The sequence below is a fragment of the Halichoerus grypus genome, chromosome 2, assembly GCF_964656455.1.
Source record: "Halichoerus grypus chromosome 2, mHalGry1.hap1.1, whole genome shotgun sequence".
NCBI lineage: Eukaryota > Metazoa > Chordata > Mammalia > Carnivora > Phocidae > Halichoerus > Halichoerus grypus.
The window spans coordinates 61,837,645-61,857,135 of NC_135713.1; the positions used below are offsets into that span (position 1 = coordinate 61,837,645).

The 19,491-nt window shown below is 35.9% G+C and overlaps 1 protein-coding gene across 4 annotated transcripts in view; it reads left to right on the plus strand.

The window, feature by feature from the left end:
- Positions 1 to 19,491, plus strand: part of CPEB4 (cytoplasmic polyadenylation element binding protein 4) — a 61,391-nt gene that overhangs the window by 21,065 nt on the left and 20,835 nt on the right. For 2 of the 4 annotated variants that reach the window (XM_078066885.1, XM_078066886.1), the window contains exon 3: positions 15,771 to 15,821. The exons of the other annotated variants lie outside the window; for them this stretch is intronic. In XM_078066885.1, coding sequence (XP_077923011.1) covers positions 15,771 to 15,821 — 51 coding nt within the window. The remainder of the gene's footprint in view (positions 1 to 15,770; positions 15,822 to 19,491) is intronic. 4 annotated transcript variants of the gene reach the window in all.

The window sequence follows — 19,491 nt, forward strand, 5'->3', positions numbered from 1 at the left end:
TCAGGTAGATCTGGATTTAAACTGCCATTCTGCCACTACAGTTTGTGGTGGTTGTGAATATCAAATGGTATGATATATCTATGAAATGCAGCATACTGCCTAGTTCATAGAAAACACTCAGTAATTGGTACAGATTATTACTAAATATCTATTAAGTCTGTTTTCATGCTTATCAAATGAGAAAGTCAGTTTCTACGTAAGCTTAAGTGCCGAAGTGACTTAAGTATATTAAATGAACTTTGTCCCTTTTTTTTCTTCAAAGAGCAGTAAAGAATTCATAGGTGAGTTCATGGTCCTAAAATGCCACATTTTAGTTATGCTTGTTTTTTTTTGTAAACCAAGATGATGAACTTTATATCACTCTAGTCTGTCACTACCAAAATGTAGTTTGGCTCAAGGGAATACTTCATTTCTGGTCAAACTCTCCTTTGATTTAGATAGCTATTAGGAAAGCTATGCTTGATTTTAACAGTGATTCTATTGTGAGATTTTGTTTAAAGATGATAACAAAAGTTGAATATCTTAAAAACAACATGTTGTCCTTTTAAAATAAATATAAAAACCTGCCTAGCCATTTTGAAAATAAAAACCCCTCCACGTGCTGTGCTACCTTAGAAATGGAGAACACAGAAAATGGACAATGATTCTGTGAGACTAATAGAATATAATATGCCTCTCAGAAAAAAATTATAAGAATTCAGTTAAAAGAATTAATTTGAGAACTGTTTTAAAAAAGAGCCCATCATAGGGAGGCAAATTTTATATTTGGGTTTATTTTATCTTAAAAATAATTTCATAAAGTATATTATGAATGACCTCATTTATTTTTATCCTTCATTTGCAGTTCCTCATAGAAATGTGATTTGTTGTATGTGTTCAAATAATAAAGCCTAGAGTTGATACAAGAACTACAAGTTGAATGGATTGATATGGCTATATTATTCACTTAAATTTAAAATGCAAACAGAAAACTGAATTTTGCTTTTCATTTTGGGCAAAAAAAAAAAAAAACTCCCTTAATGTAGTGCAGTTTAAAATTTTATTTTTGCAGTCAACAGACAAAATGCTTAATATGCCTAGGAACCTTCAAATATAGCTTTTGAGTTTCTTTATGAACGTGTTATTGATTCCAACTAGCTTGCTGAAAACCTTTCATGTTCTTTTTTTAACATTTTAACAAATGTGCAGAAGGAGTACCTGGGTTTCATTTCATGATTTATATTAGTGTTGCTTACTGTTTAAATAGTTTCTCTAAGAGTTTTAAGGCTACTATAATTTTCTCCATATACAGGGGATTAGCTCTTCGGGAGGAAAAGGGTCCTCCCCCCTACCATATCTCCATGTCCTTTCTCTGATCAGCTGGCATGTCTGTATGTTATTTTTATCCACGAAATTGTATATTGCCTTCTCCATAACCAATGCCGGTAACAGTCCGTAGAAGCTCTTCCCCTGAGACTGATTTCATTTTCTTTACTGCACACCCAGTCTCATAAGCTAAGAGCCTAAGCTACAGACGGTCAAATGAATTTTGATATCCCAGGTGACAACTTGCTCATTGCTGCAAAATTATTAGGCTTATCAAGTATTTGCTTCACCTGGACAGAAGAATCTTTTACTATTACAGGTAGTCAGCTGATCATTTGGGGAATATTGTATCTTACTGTTATTTGTGCCTTGCTTGCCTGTGAAATTGGTACTTACTGTTTAGAAATGGAGCAGCATGAAATACATTAAAACCACATGTGAGTACATCTGTTTTCAGCCTTCTGAAGCATAGGTTGGACACAGTGAAATAAAGATTCATGAAATGGTATTATATTCAGTGTATAGTAGGAAAGACCTCAGAAAATTAAGGAGCCTTTTTTCTTTTCTGTGTGGGAAGGAAATAAAAGACTGTAGATATAAACCAAGAAGTAGCAGTTATGGAGTGGAAGCAGAAGGAGACCACACAGGAATAAAGAGGGAAAAAAAATAGTACTTGAAAATTATCAGATGTCAGATGGAGTAGAACAATCCAGAGTTTCATAATAGTGGTTGAGCATTTTAAATCCTATATATGAAAACAATTTAGTACCAGGATGCTTCATTTCACTAGAAAGCCAAATGAGACAGCAAAATTACTGAGAGAAAAAAGGCAATCTGTAAATTGTCAAAACATTATAATTGTTCTTCAGATATTAATTAACTAAATTATGAGTCAGAATATCATCTTATTTTTCCTCAGAATATTGTGAAATTGGAATCTTTTTCTCTTCATATTGTTATAGAATGTATCTTGCTTTCATTTTTTGGAAGAGGGAACTCAACATATCCACCCAATCCCCTTGAGTTTCAGGCATTTTAAATACTTGATATGAATGTAAGCAATAATGATTGCATTCAGAAATGCAAGTTGTTTCAAATGCCAGTCTTTTACATATCCTATGGTGCCCAAAAAACCTATTGCATATGGAGAGTAAGTAGTGGGAGTATGTTATACAGCTAGACATTACTGCCACACTTATTTCATGTATTCATTTAATAAGAATTTATTTTAAGAGCTGGATCTACTCCAAAGATACTATGTATTTAATTCCTGACTGTGGAAGGTATTGTGACCTTGTGTTTTAAAATATTTTTGATATATGTTTTTCATTTTTTACTGCACGTTAAATTTGGGGGCCCTTCCCCCCACTAGTTTCATTCCTGTGGATTTGTTTGAAACGCTTAAATGAGTAGGCAAGCGATGATTCCATCTGTGCCACTTTTCTTTGTTGCTAAGCAAAAGAATTTATAATGATCTCTCTAGAAGAAAATCATGAAACTCTGTTGAAAGTTTAGTACACAAAGCCTGTTTCATTTATTTTGTATAAGGTTTTTTTATGTCACTGTGAGAGAATGACCGTTGGGATAATTTAAATTCTTTATCTTTACAGTAGGGGGAGGAAAAAAGTTAGTGATACTTAAAAAAAGATACCGTTAAAAAATAACTAGGAAACCTTAAATTTTCCTTTGAGGAACAATTTTTAAAATATTTCTATATTCCAAATTGCAGCCACGTAGTTCTCTATTTTAAAGAGCAGATGTTGCAGACTGATACAGATGTTTTAGAACATATATTGCATACCAGCTTTCTGTAGACTGAGATAGCTCCAAAAACTTTCTATGAAAGTTGCTGAAAATAGGACTAAATTTAATATCATTGTTATAGATTTGAATTTTGGAGTAAATAAAAATATAAAAAACAAAAGGAGTTCTTACTAAAATAAGTTCTGTCGCTATAATATTAAAATGATTTATTTAAATGGTGGTGAGGGGTATCATTTCTTACAGTATTTAACCCTTTTCTAGTTGAATCAGTTTGCCTCTGGCAATTTGAGAAAAGACTGCTCTGCACTACCCTGCACCCCACTCCTCCACCACTTTTGTACAGGACTAAATGGACATTTTCCTTTAAGGGAGATGTAACAGAGCACAATACAAAGTACCATACAGAAGAAATGGATAGTGCAAACCAGCTCATTTTACTTGTGATTCTTAATCAGATTTCGCCTTCCAAGTAAATTACCATCACTTGATGTCAGATGTCTTCTGGTGAACTGGGGGATCTTTAAATATTACCCTTTCTTCTTCAAGAAGGGTAATATTTAAAGACGCTTCTTGAAGATTCAGAGTCCGCCAGGCGGCTGCTCTGAAAGCCCTGGTGGAGCCTTCCTGAACTCGGCTGGTTCCTTCTAGCTCTGTTTGGATGATACCAAGTAACTCAAAGCAGCATAGCAGGGGAGTGGGCGAGGCCTCCAGAGAGTAGAAAATTGCCTTACTTCTAGAAGCTTCATAAGTAATGGAGTAAGGTACATAGCAAAGAAGACAGTTTAAACTCGGCTACAACAAGCTTCGTGTGTGGCTGTTTAGAAATGAAGTGGTTTCTTCTCCTTTTGCACTCTCCCTTTTATGACTGCTGAAATGGAACATCCTAAACAGTCTTTCTCTTTTGCTTGGCTTAGTTGTGCCGCAGGATGGGACCTGGGCTTCTGTGTTGAGGTAATTCTTTTGTGAGCAAGGAGAGGACAAAGTAGTGGGGCATGATTTTCTTTGTATTACGGATGCAGGGTGTATTCTTAATTTTGAATCACCGTCTCCTTTCTAGTTTCCTACTGGTCAGGATTTGTTGGATTCCTCACAGCACTGTGTAAGCGGAGTTTACAAAGGTGTGGATTTTGAACAGTGTGACTACACTTTTTCAGATTGGGGATTGCTGTTGTTTTTGGTTTGGTTGTTTTGTTTTAAGTGGGGGAGGGGAATGCCTGGGAGAACAAAATGTGATGTGTGTGAACACTGATGTGCTCATAGCATTGGATTGAAGTCCTCCTCACTCTAGCCTCTGAACTGAAACCAGCTCAGTTCATACTAAACACTCCTTGTGCGGTGTCCAGATCCTCCTCTGCCCAAGTTACTGACTTAACATGTACTGGTAAGTAGAAAGTAGTGATCCTTTGCCCTCTATCCTCCACACATTTGTGATAGAATATTGACCCTTGTTTTTATTTGTTCTGAAAGTCATATAAGCAGTTGTCACAAAGGGGGAGTTTGTCTTATGTCATCTGTGATGTGGGTCCATAATTACTAAAGCAGTCCTCTTAATCCTGAACATGGAGCACAAAGAATCTTATTTTGAGTCCATGAAAATTGAGTGGTCCTCTTAAAACATTGTTAATCTCTGATTTTACCTGGGTGAGAGGTGAAGGTAAAGGGGGTGTGGGGGGTAAGTGAGAGTGAACTTTTTATAGTACTAGAAGGTTCAAGATCATAAACATTTCTTTAAAAGTTAAGGCTTTTAACTTAGTAACTTGTTTTTTCCTTTACAAATTGTGTAAATATTTTATGGCTGTTTTGACTTAATTTTGTTGGACACCTTCAGAACAGGGACTGGTGATAGTTAACACTTAGAAATAAGAAGAAAATAATAACTTCGAAAACAAGCAGCAGTCAGGTAGCAAAGTAACAAGTGCTTTTCCGTAATGTTTTACACTTCCACAGTGTTGTGTACAGCTTAAGAAGTATAAGTATTATAATATGGACAGAAATTAATATTATTTTCCATTCAGAAATGAAATTAGGATGACATTTCAGTAGTAAGGTTTTCAGACGTTGTCAACAGTTTGTCAGTGTTAAATATTAGGGACCTCTCTACACTATAAACATCGTAGAAGGAGGTCCAGAGTATTTATAGAGATCCATTTTGTTTCTGCTCTGCATCCAATTTAATAATAGAAGTGTACCTTTTGGTACTGTCACTTACTATTTTTCTGTTTTCCCCTTCTGAATTATAAAATTCTATGGAGAAGTGACTTGCTCTCTCATTTTGTGACAGGTACTAAACCAGCCCTGTATACTAATATCTGCATAATGAAAGCTCTTTTGGTAATGGAGTAATACAATAGCGAGCTGTCTGTGAAGGTCTTAAGACTTCCCTTGATCCTGTTATATAATCCTTGAATGTTATTTGCTGACTTTGAGGGAGGGAAGCAATACCACCTGATTCATAGCTGTCATAAAAATACCCAAGATTCTCTTTGCATTCAGTTTAGTAACAGGAAGGACAGAACCGTTGCACAATTGTGCCACAAAATTATTTCTTCCTTGATATGTGTGGAATTTCTACGTGAATATTGTATGCAGTTGATTCATTTATCACCTATGTATGCCTCATACGGTGAATTTCTCTACCCCAGTGCTCCTTATTTTTTTCCCCTCATGTTGCCACTGTCCTCACTACTAAAGTTAAAAGATGGAAAAGAGCAAAAACTCAGTGAATTTGTTGTTGTTCAGCAGTAAAAATATGCAGCAAAAGGACTACTTTTTAACTAATTTTGAATAGTTACTACTTTTTTCAGTCAGGTACTGAAATGGCCAGGCTGCCTCTGGGCTTCATTATTTTGTCTAACTGACTGATTCTGAATTCAGTCCCACGCCATGCACTCTGTTCTAAAAGCAAGGCTTTGTTTTATTCCGGGTATTACCTGGTAACCAGTCAATTAAGAACATTAGTGGAACTCTGAAGGGAAAGCAGTTCTATAATCTCTTTGGAATCCAGTTGGGCTGGTGCCAGTTGCTATACATTGGGAAAGAGAAGGAGGAATCAACCAATTAGAGGACCCTTTTTTAATTCTCAAGAAACCAACAATAAGTGCAAATCTTAATTCTGAAGAGTAGCCATGATTAATTGAAGTATAAAGAACTTAAAAAAAAATCTAACTTCTACTAGCTCTAATATTCCAAATAATAAGTGCCTGGTATGGTTAATTAAATACAGATATTTAAATTAGCCACTCAGTCTCTTTGTTGTAAATGATCAGTAGTTGTTAGCTTATAACAGACTTTCCCAAATTGTAAGAGGTAAAAAGAGAAGCATTTAGGATTGTGTTTGAACCTGGCTCTGCCATTAGCAGTTATATGGCCTTAGGTCCATCACTTCTCTCTAGATCTTGGTTTCCTCACCTGGTAATGGAAGGACGAACATCGTGACATTTAAATTACTAGTAGCAATTCCATGCAGTCTCTCTGACCTGGTATTCCTGAGTGACAAAATTGAAGGTTTTTGTAGTTTAATGACTAAAAGTAGTGTATGAATTTCATGTGAGTTTGCGTGTAGCAGTATTTAATATTGAGTGGTTATAGAAAGGGTATACCAGAAATCAGTCAAATGTGGTCAGTTGAATGAAGGCTTGTTTTTAGACAGCATCTTTTCTTTTTGAGATAGGCCTAAAAATATGTTTTAAGAAGCAGTTGTTTAAACTTGGCCTCATGGAATGTTTTTGTTCTCAATCTGTGGACCACAGGCCTCTTCACCCATGGGAATTATTTGATGGGGCCTGTGAATCCATTAGGACTAAGCATTCCAGTTACGTGATAGATTCATTTACATACGTAGGATTATTTTTCAAAACCATGTGGATGCTGATGTCATGCAATTAAAATACATTTAAAGGTGTTGCTAAATTTACAGAAGCCTTGTATTAAGGTTGTTTGTCATTGTTTTACTTGTAGTATTCACTGGAGTGGGGGTTGGGGACCTCAGTTTTAGCATGGTGGGGAGGCCTCTGAAATATTTTGATTAAAGTTAGTCTTAATTACAGAAGTTTAGGAAATACTGCTCTAGAGAACTTATCTAATTGTTCTGCTTTAAACTGCCATTACAGTGTACCCCATTACCAATAAGAACACAGCCTAAGAAGGAATTTAGTAGAGGAAATGGTGAGGATGAAGACAGAAGAGGGAGGAGGTCACTTGCCCTATCCTAGATTATTATCTCCATCAAATAGCATTTTGGAACTTTGTCTCTGACTTCTGAAACCGTCTGTTTGCCTTGTGAGGCAGGGCTGAGAGTGTGGGATGTTTAGGCTGCATCTGGCACGATGCTAAGGTACCGGGGGAGCCGTATGACAAGAGGAATGCACCTTGGAGTTGGGTGTCAGGGGGAGACAGCTCCCCCAACACATGATTTGGAGGTATCTTACATTTTAGCCCCTGCTTATATTCCAGTTCCACAAATATTTGAGCACACTCTAGGTACCAGGTAGTAGGAGATCAAAGGACACATTCGGTACCAGTCTACATTTTTCTTTTTTGAGATAGACCTGGACATTCTGTATAGGAAGCAGTGTTAACAACCAGTTACAAGTAAAAAAGCACTTACTTCTGATACTATTTCTCTGACTTTTACTTTGTGCCCCTTCTGAGATTTATATAACTTAAATCCTTACAATAACCTTTTATGTGAGTTTTGTGATCTCCATTTTACAGCTGGAGAAGTTGAAGTTCAGAAAGACACAACAGCTTCTGTAGTCACTCAACTAACTGGTACCTAGAGGGTCAAGACAGGAACACACAGCTTCTGACTCCTGGTTCAGTTGCTTGGATATTTATTGTGTAGCATTTAAGAAGGAAACACACATAAAAAGAACTTAAACTTTTTTTTTTTTTTTCAGTATGCTTTAGACAGAGAGTAGGCATTAAAAGTTTCTTAATTTCTACTTAGGAGACTAGATATAGAATTTAAGATCTGTATTTTATCATAGTCTGTAAAAAACTCAGATCTCACATCTGCTGGTTTCTTATTGAAGGGTACATTTTGGGGGTGGAGGTCAAAATAGAATCATTGAGGGAACTTTTCCCAACTGGCTTATTCTTTTCCCTGATTCTGATTCACCAGGTCTGTCATGAGACTTAAGCATGTGTATTCTCCAAATGATTCAAATACACTGCTCTCCTGCCCCACCCCCATCTTCACTCCCTTTGTGAACCACTTTGATATAAAGCCATGGCAGGCCATTCATACAGCAAATACATATCAAGAATCAACCACGTGCCAGGCACTATTTTAGGCTGTTGGGATATATCAGGGAATAAAAACAAAGACTCCTGGCCTCGTGCACCTTATCCTTCAAATAATTAGCAGAGATCTTTGAACGAACGGCTTGTTTATTCTTTAGTTTTGAAGGCTAGTAAGTAAGAGGAAGACTCTGCCTTGAATATAGATAGGAGAAAATAGAAACTAGGGCCTTCTGAGAAATAGCAAAAGGTGAAATTATAACAGGTATGAAAATTCAAGCACATTCTTCATTAAAGTTCAATAAAGTCATCAGAATTTGTATTAAATAAGTGATTAGAGTTAATGATAGGTATGTATGCAGAAAGCCAACTAATGACTTTACTGATTGCTTTTTGGGGGTTGGACTTCAGTAACCAGTTTTAAGAGCAGTTTATCACTCGTCTCTCTAAAGTTCTCAGTCTTTTGCAGGTATCTTGGCTTATGGTCCCTAGAGATTTCCTAAGTTTGTCTTGATCTTTTATGTTCATGTCAGTACAGAGAGCCATTTCTCATAATCATTTTTTACCTTGGGGCCAGATCTACAACTCTTTATGTTTATTCACTGGTTCTTTTCAAATGTGTCTCTTGTAACACATGCCTTTTTTATTCAACCTTTTTTGCAAGGTAGGAGAATTTTAAATTACTGTCTTGACTTTTTTCTAGATTACTTAAAACTTGTCTACTACCCGTTGGTCTGTTTTTCCACTTTTCTTTCCATTATATTATCCTTTTTTTAAGACTGGGTTTTGTTAGTTTAAATTTGGACAAAAACTATGCCTCGTTTTTTAAGCTTAAAAAATTGCCATTAATCACTGGTATCATAACATCCTCTTAAGGCAAGTTATCTTGTTGTTCTGTCCTCTAAATGTAGCATCCAGAGTCAGAAGGCCTCTGGCAGGGATAAAAATAGCCTTCCTGCTTGCTCGCTTGTTGTTGGTTTACTGGCAGTAGGAAATCTTTTGAATTCCTTAATTGGGTCAGCTCTTCGCTAGTTTCCCTCTAGACATTCCCTTCTGCCTGAAATTCTTAGATGCGTTTAGATCTTGCAACTTTGTAACTGCCCTGAGTTACAGTCAAAGCCATCCTTTTATATGAAACCTTCTGTAATCTATAGAAACTTACCCATTGACTTTCCTTATCTTATGGATAAATGTTATTATTATTATTATTTTTTTTGCCACTATTACAGTCTCATATCACAACTGAAAAAGTAAATTTGAGCCATTGGTACAAAAGGAAGACCTCCTTAGTTTTTTTAAAAAGGAACATTATTCAGTTGAATTTTCAGTTTTCATTTCCTAAAATACTTCTGCTATTTTGCCAGTTTGGCTATTATAAAAGTAAGGAGTTCGATTTTTTTTTTTTTCCTCTTGCTTACCCCAAAGAAGAATTACATCCATTTGTAACCAAGAACACTAGCAAACTCTGATTTTTCTGAAGCTGAAAAATCCCCCAGATGTCCACTCCCTTCTCCCAAGTTTTCAGTTTGGATTTTATTTGGCTAAAATGAATCCTTCCTCTTTCTTTCACAAGTGGAAAATTGTTGGTTATCTCTGGCTTATATTCGGAGAGGGGAAAGGCTTTAATATTAATAAAGCACCTATTCTATATCCGGGGAATTTTCTGAGCATTCTGAAAAAATGGTCTCATGAATTCCTCAATAGCCTCGTGAAGTAAATGGAAATATTTGTTTTACTGAGGTTCGTAGAAGCTACGTAATTTGACCTAGCTCACAAGATGAGATTGTTCTGACTCTCTACCCTTTCCACTGCATGTTCCATGGCAGGGAGACCACCAGTTGCTGGCTTAGCTTCATTCATTCATTCATTCATTCATTCAACAGCTATTTATTGAGCCTCTTTGCTCCAAGCTCTGCGATGCAAAACCCAGAATTTATCCTTAAAGATTCTGTTGCCTTAGAGAAAGAGAGAGTTTAGAAATAGGTAATTTAAATATAGTGCAGTAAGTGTAAAGGATATTGTATGGAGCACATGAGGTCATCTGAATCAGAACAGGTGGTTTGGGGCAGGGAGGACTTTCCATAGGATGTGAGGCCTGAGATAGAAGATACCTGGGCAAAAGGGTAGTGGCTTGAGTGGTGAGACATTGGGAACAAAGAGAGGAGGGCATTCCAGACAGGGAGGATCCCAGAAGTAAAAATTCATGGGCCAGTAGTTCTCAATGTCCGGAGTACCACCTAATGTGGGAAGGGAAATGGTGGTGTGGAGAGATGAACCTGGAGAGATAGGCAAGAGGAGTCAAGAATTTTTAATAAGCCCTGGCTTTTAAAAAACTGAAAGCCACATCTTTCCTGGAGAGGGGTTTTGTTTAGCCTAAAAGGTATATGTGTGTGTGATTTAAATGGCTCTTTGAGTGGTGAGGGGCAAGATTCTCCAGCTGATGTCAGCCCCAACCAGCTCCTCCTCTGTGATTTTGCATGGAAGCATCTTTACTGGAAGTTGGTTGTATCATAGATAGGTAGAGTAAGGTACTGATTTTGATTTGGGGAGTTATTTTTGGGTCGATAGAATAAATTATTAAAATAATTATCTTTATATCATTAAGTGATAGGATACAGTGAACACATTTTATTAGTTCATATTGATACGTGTTCTGCCTCTGTAGAAGTAAAAACTTGGTATTCAGAAACTGAATTTATTACGCATTTCTTGAGCCTTGCTCTGCGTTGTCTAGGTCCCCACAGCGCCATCTTGCTGCAAGTCTCAGGCAGTGTTGGTAAAAACCACAGATGCAGAAAGGCAGGTGGAGTAGCACCTCCTTTAAACAATTATTTGTGGCAGTATAGCTTTGACTTTCTTAAATGTGAACTAAGGAAAATTAGCAGGAACAGGAGCAGGAGGAACACTTCTAGCTAAACAACAACAAATGTTTGTGTATGTTCATGTATGGATGTGTGTGGTGTGTGTAAATCTTTGCTCTACCTTAAAAATGGGCCTAAGCCCATACGTCTCCTTTTCCTGTTAGAAATTTTTAATGGTGTCCACTGAAAACCCTTCCCTTTTCTTTGGAGTATCCAAGTTTTTATAGTGTAAGTCAATCAAAAAAATTAACTTAGAATTTCACATTACTTGTCACTTTCTAGGACTGCATGCTGTATTTTGGATAACCTTGCAGTTATTCTGTATTATCATTCCTTAGCCTACACACATCACCAACAATGCTAGTATGACTGAAAAAGAGAAGGTCATAGCATGAAGTCTAATAGCTCTGTAGAACATTTGATATTTTTCAGTGTTTGTATATTTGAAATAGCGTTTATTATATCAATTCCTGCTGAATCATCAGTAGCAATAATATCTGCATTACATTTTAGAAAATAACTTTTTCTCTCATTTTGAGAAGAATATATACATTTATATCCTCTAATGTATTAGAATATTTCCTTCTAGTCTTTCCTCCTTTCATCTCATTGACTAGGTTACTTTAGTTTTAGTCTTAAAAGAATATGATAGTACATAGTGTTCTTTTGGGCACTTACTCACCCAAGCAGTTCTTAGTCTGGTTGGTAAATATTGGTTCTCCAACTTGCAAATGCCTGGCATAGAATTGCCTAGTTGAAGTACGGATCTTTTCTGGGCTGTAGAATTTGGTAGTGTAGTTCCCCAGAGTCACACTGTATCAGATGCCTATATTTGGCTAGGTTGAGTCATATCACCAAATATAGTCTATGCCTTCTGCATGATGTATGCCAGGCTTCTGGCTCCAAATGCCACAGCTGGCCTCCAGAGACGACTACTTTCCTGTCATAACGTCCTGTCATAAGATTAGGACTGCTGATCAGGCAGTATTTCTTTATATTTATAACACAATCAATACCAGGAGCCTTCAAAGATTGAATTTTATCCACCAAATAGCGTTCACTTGCCTGAAATCCCAAAGCCCTCCTTCTCCCTTGAGAAATTCAATTCTAGATGTGCCAAAACTTCAGTTATATTTATGGATAGTTGAGCTATCAAAAAAAAAAACAAAAACAAAAAAACAAAACAAACAGAACCCACAAACACTGGATTATATTCAGCTTCAGATAGCTTGTTTATTTTTATTTTACTTCACTTTATTCATTTGTGAAACGCTGGTGTTTTAAGTTCAGTGGAATGAACTCATTGAGTGCTTACATGGTACTCAAACAAGGAAACTCAAGGTACCTAGGTAAAAAAAAAAGCTCTGATTCTTAAAGGGGGCTATTATGGTAAAAGAGAGAAAAAAGTTAGTAGCTAAAATGATTTACCTAAGAAGGTTGACTGTTGCAACATAGCTAGAAAGAAAAGTTGGTGAATTAATCTTAACAAGGGGGTTGCCTTTTTGGGAAAGTTGCCCTGGAAACAGGTGAATCTGAAGGAAAAAAAAAAAAAAAGATTTGAAAAATACCCTCCACTGGGAACAAAGGAAGAGGGCACTGTCTCAGACTAGAGAGGGGACTGTCAGTGATCTAGCTGTGGGACAGAAAATGCAGAAATGCCTGTATAAATTGGCATCCATAGAACAGAGAGGATCTTAGAGCAGAAATGAAGGGTATACAAGAAGAATGAAAAGGTGTACAAGGAGAATGAAAGGAAGACTTGAAAGTCTCACGACACTTATAATGAGAGCTTACGGAAGATTTCCAGAAAGGAAGTGATATGGGTAATAGATGTCATGAATGGATGACTCTAGATATTTTAATTGTAGAAAAAATTTACAGAAAGATAGGACAGGCAGGATAAGAAAGCATTATGAAGTTAAAAAAAAAGTTTTTAAAAAAATGTCATTGCTTATATTTTAAAAATTGAAATAGAAAGCATTACTGATTGGTTAACAAAATGTCACAGGTGTATTTGTTACTCAGAGGCCAAAATTGATTCCAGCCTGACAGGACTCATATCACAAGATCAGGTTAGAAAATTAAAAACAAGTATCACTTTCAGAGTTAAACTATGAACTTTGCCAATGATTCTTCAGTGCCCTATTGTCTTAGCTGAAGGGTAGAATTACTGCATTCAGAAGTCTGAAGAGCAGAAAAAGTATCAAAGGTCACCTACCTTGGCGGTAGAGGGTAGGATCTCTTCAGGAGCTGTGCATTGAGGCAAACTCTGAGAACTGAATTAAGGGACATTTTTGTGTCTGTCAAGTTGAAATAGTCTTCTTATCTCTCTCCTTAAAAGAGGTACCCAAAAGGTGAGTTTCTGATAAGGTTGGAACTTGATTTGTTTAAACTGGGCCAGCCAGTTTGGTAGTTTGTCTTTTGGATTCTCATTGTTCATTATCCCTTCTTGGCATCAAATGAGAAGCATTTAGTTCATATGGAACAGTTCTGGTTTCAGTTGAAATGTTAGCGTTAAAAAATAAATTAGAGTATCTTCTCCGAAATAAAGAATTTCCTCTTAAACTTTGTTTAATATAGTTAAATACTTTGTGTGTTGACCTATATCAACTTAAAAAAATATTTTATGGTAAATAAAAATGGTATGTGTGATACTTCTGTTAGTTTATTTACTAGAGGGTTTTTACAGCTATAAAATTTATACATGTGTTCCATTCCAGAAAATCAGCTGCTACTTTGAGTTAACTGATTCGGAAACACTACTCACCCCCTCCTAACTTTTGTAACAGTTAAGGTCATGTTCTTCCAATATCTCCAGTCTGTGCTTTTTAAAAAATGTGCTTGTGATAGGTTATACGATCCAGGTTTATAGTTAAAAGCAGTTCAGATGGAATTCACTGGATTTGGATACTTGGCTCTCTATGTTAGCCTTAAATAATTGAGCCAATTTTTAGAAAGAAATTGAAATATCAAAATTAATTTTTGCCGCCTCCTTCCCCATCTCCATCCCTACCTTCACTCTAAATAGAAACAAGCTGAAATTGAAGTGACCTAATTAACAACTTAATAACCCTTGTATTTGGTTTTAAATTGTAGTAGGAAAATTGTTAAGTTCAGATTTTGTTTCGTATTAGACCCCCAGGCTTTGGATATGGGTTAATTAAAGCTATTAGCAATAGAGAATGGTTTTCTTTTTTGATGGTGTGAGTTCAGTTCTTTAGAGACTATTTCAAAGAAGCAGAATTTTGAGAAGTTGTAGGATAGTTGAGGCCTAAAGTTCCTTTTTCCTCAAGAGTTGTAAATATATGGCTGGTGGATTGATAGGACCACATATTAGCTCTGGTTCCCATAGTGTTGTTCAGTGGAACCAGATAGAGCCTTTCTGGCATCTTGGAAGGCTTGCCTCAGCCTTAAGGCTGCTTCCCCACTTTTTCCATAGCTTTGGAGAGTCTGCTGTGATTCTGTGGAAGTAGAGTTTAGGCTGCTGTTTCCTAGTAGAATGTCTGTAATTATGAATCAATTTTAAATTCTCACACTACCCAATTTACAGAGTGCTGACTATGGTAGATAATTAACAGTCACATTCTTCTATTCATTCTCTAAATGATCAAGACTTGTAGAGGGTTTTCCATCATTTTTATGAAGGTGGGTGTAGATGTAGAATATGGAGACTTAAAAATGTTGCCCTAATAATTTTTTATAACTTAACAGCATAGAGCTAGGCATATGGTATGGTACTCAGAATAGGTATATGGTATGTGGTTTGGATACCTCAACTCAATATGTAGAAACTCTTCCAAAACAGAAATGTAATTCCTGATAAAGGGAGAAATCCCAGTGCTGTTTCGCCCCTTTATTTGTGGCTACCAATTTGGAAAGATGTTGCATCCTCCAAAAATTTTAGTACTGTCACAGATTCTTTTTTGATGGACATCTTGGGTGTCCATTTTAAGTTCAAAACTAGATTTTGAACCGCTTCAAAATTAGAAGGAAACTAACCCAGCATTTTTTGAGTACCTACTGTGCTCTGGGCATTGTGCTATGTGCTTTGATACTTTCTGTCACCTGTAAGTACAGTGATATGTTTTTCTTTACTTTCTGTACTTTTCCTCCAAAGTGAGAATTTAAACCCATTAATGTGTCTGTACATGTAGGCATAAGTCTGGCACTTTTGTTATGAATTATATAGAGAAATCTTCCTGCTAATTGTGTATTTTTAAAAAACAAAAAAACTACACACATGAAAACATTTTCACAATTATGGGGCAAAAAAACTATTATTACAAGTTTCTATTAGAATATAATGTTATAAAGAAAATTACTTTGTATGGGAGTTTGGAAATTAGAGACCAAATAGTTAAATATGAGGGATATTTTATTTTCCCACTTTCAAACTTGCCCTTTTTGGATGTTTGTGAACATGCTGATTGATATGTCCTCTGACTCATTGTGTTCATTAGCACAGCAAAGTTTTATCCCATAATAAAGCTTTTTAAAAATACCTTACCTATTAAAGCTATTAATTCAGCTTTGTTACTGAATACATTTAAACCATCTATGAAAAAAATAAATTTAGTAACGGCCTTCTTTTACCTTCAGGTCGTCTAAACTATTCATATCCAGGATCCGATAGCTCTCTGCTTATTAATGGTAAGTGATAATTGATTTACCCTAGTGAAGTTCACAGAACTGAAACAAGTTAGTCCTAGATGAGAAAATATAGTAGGTATGCTTTGACAAGTGGAAAAATGACATTAGTTTGTTCTGTAATGATAATTGCAAGTTGCTATTACTTTATTAGCTGTATAATGAATAATTATTTTTCCTCCAAATTGCGGCAGTAACTTTTTTAAACTTTGAGAACTGACTTATTCTCTGTCTTGAAATTGATGACAGAATAAATGAGAACCCCATAATTATACATAAAGAATGGTTTAATCTACCATTAGATTCTGTAGAGTGACCTTTGAAATGTCTACATGAAAACCATTTCCATGTAGTTAGAAAAATGTTCTAGGAGAAAGGGAGGGTAATCAGAGATCTGAAACCAGGAAAAGCAGCCCGAGACCACAGGGGTTGACATTGTAAAGGACAAGGTCATTCACTATTTGCTGTCTAATGAGAACAAGAAAAATGAAGTTTTATTGACGTTTACAGTGCCTTTGGTAAATTCTCCTTTCTGGTTCTAAATATTACCAGTGTGCTGTTGAGCTCTCTTTTATGTGCCCATGCTGCAGCAGACTGAATTGCACAGGGAAGGGGCATCTCCTCATAGAAGGAATTAAAGAATCAAAAAGTGTCTGTTTTGTACTACTATAGTTTAATTGGGTAAAATACAAAAGTCTTATTTACTTCTTTCCTACTCATTCAGTATTGAATATGGGTTTTAAATTTGTGTGTTCACAATGCTTTCCATCTGTCAAAGCTCATTGTAAGTCCCACCACCTCGAAGAAGTGTTCTTGGCTAAATAGCTATATTCTCATCATTCCAAAAACAAAACCAAAAAAGAAAGCCCCCCAAAACAAACAAGCAAACTTTGTACTCGTCTATGGTATATTGTGAATGGAAGATTAAAAATTATTTTTATTACTGGATCTACTTTTGGTTAGTATTTGACATCAGTATTCTGTAGAACATAGGATTGTTGAGCCAGGAAAAGTTAAAAGGAAATTTGATTTATGAGAGTTGCCGTGGGTACATCAGATCCTCTGAAGACTATACAGTTTATAAAAGCCTCACTTATTCATCGGACTTTGGTCTTTTCATGCTACAGCTACCAGAAATAATGCCAAAATATAATATTTCAGTATAAATGTGTGTGGACTGAAAACCAAACCCAGTGGTGATAATGGCATCAAGATAAGTGGGAATAATATAAGGGTTGCCATTATAGCAGGATTTTAGCTTTTCCTGTGAAACGAGTTCCCCAGTCTGTGTGCTGGAAATGGCAATGAACCCAAGATTTGAGATGCTGATGTGCGATCTTAGGCAAAGTGGTCAACTCTTCTTTGTCTCAATTTCCTCATGCAGTTGCTAAATTAGATCAGTTGCCCCTGGAGTCCATCTTTGTTGAGGTGAGACTCTCTAATGGGTTTTCCTTAAAGCTAAATTCACTTCATTTTTTTTGAGTCTATTATTGTGAGATTGCCTCCTCTGCCCCTGCCATTAATATCCTTTCTTTTATGAATAGATTATTTTTTGTGACCCTTACTTGGCAATGAAAAATAAAGGTAATTTTTCGCCCAAATAATTGTTTTGAAATTTTACTTGTCCATAGATTCTAAAAGGGACTGGATGGTTTTTGCTGTCGCGTGCATGGAAACTGTGTTTATTAGAAAGGTATACAAGCTGAGGTTAATATTGTCTCAAACTGAAAGATAGGAAGATAAAGAACAAAGAGTTGTCAAAGAGGGAGAACTTGCTGGTTCCTTAAGCATAATCCCAGAAGGGTTATGACTGCCATGGTCTCAGATCCAGTGTTCATCTCAGAGGGTCCTAGAACTTGATTTTATCATATTTGATCAAGTGTTAGTTCTTAATAACCAACCAGCTAGGACCAGATGCCAATTTATACATTTTAATAAGGAATAAAACTAGGTAGACCAGATGCTGGAGGTGACTGACAGAGTCATTCTTTCTCCAGTAGCAAAGTCCAGATTATAGCAGATTACTTTAAAATCATGAAATTAAAGCAAGGTGGGGGTGGAGGGATGTTGAGACAGTTTTTAGTCACCTTGGTGTAGATGTAGGCATTGCCCATTCTCTTCAGTCAAATTTATGAAACCTCTTCTATGGCGGATTGCTTCTATAGATAAATTCATCTCATTTGTGTGTTGATGTTTTAGTAACTTTGCTGGCAATTTAGTTCATGATTTGGGGGTACCTATCGTATAAATCTACCGTAAAGCACTATTTGTATTTAATGAAGATAACCTTTGGACTCATAAATATTACCCATTTCACAGAATTGTGATGAAGATGAAATGCGTGTAAATCACTTAGCGTAGAGCTGCTACATAGTTAAAATAATTAGAATATTTAGGAATATTTGTGGCTAGGAATATTAGTGCTAATATATACATATATATTTTGGTTAGGAATATTAGTGCTGAAAATTTATAAGGAAAAAACAAAACGGGATTAAGATGAGTGTAAAAATCATCTATAGTTGAACATGCTTTCTTTGGCTGATTATTAAAATAAGTAACATAAAAATAACTACATTCATTTTTAAATGCAGTCCCTTTGTATCTCCTATCCATGCAGTCTTTTCTTAAAACTGAAATAAAAGCCTAGTACATTGTGTTGCTTTACATTCATTATTCAATTTTAAGACTTTAAGGAACTATAAGGAGCTGTTCTTCCCTGTCCACCATAAATAATCTATTCAGGCTTAAAAACCTTTAGAAAGGTGATTTTATATAGCTACTCTACTTGTCTCAACTGTAACTTTCAGAGCTTTTTCTTCCAAGCCGCTGTTGAGTTGAAAGCCATTTCTTTTTTGTTTAGACAAAAATATGTGAGAACTGTTTAACTCTCTTCACATGAACATCTGAATTTCGACTATGATTTTCATTGTATAACTTGTTTTGAAATTTTCAAGCAATCTCCAAGCTTTTTGGAAAAGAAGTGGGATTTAAATCCTGAATAAATAAAATGAAAAAAAGATTCAGAATAGTCTACCAGCTTCAGCAGTTTATATTGGAGTAATGTTGGGATTTGCATGTACAAAGATAAAAAGAGCTTACTCATCTAGTGGATCAAATTACTTTTTTTCCCCTTTGGCCATGCTCAATCATCAGTTTTTATACTACGCAGTGACCTTCATATACCACTCATGACTTTCAAAAGACACTGCCCGTATATTTCAACAAATAATAATTGATAACTGTGCTAAGAGTGTTGTGGTGCACATTCTGGGGAAATTATTCAATCCATCACTGTTATTAGTTTTACAGATTTTTTTTTTTAGAGGACATTCTTGGGGGAAATCCTTGGATTTTAAGTGTATAAAAAAACCAAACTTCGTAGCTACTTTCTGGATGCTGTATTAGTTTGCTAGAGCTGCCTTAAGTACCACAGACTGGTGGCTTAAACAGAAATTTATTTCCTCAGAGCTTCTGGTCCTGGAGGTTAGAAGTTTTTAGATCAAAGTGCCAGCAAGGTTGATTTCTTCTGAGGCCTCTCTCCTTGGTTTGTAGATGGCTGTCTTCTCTCTGTGTTCACATGATTTTCCCTTTGTGCATGAATGGTGTCCTAATCTCTTCTTTTAAGGACATCAGTCATATTGGATTAGGGCCTACCTCCATGACCTCATTT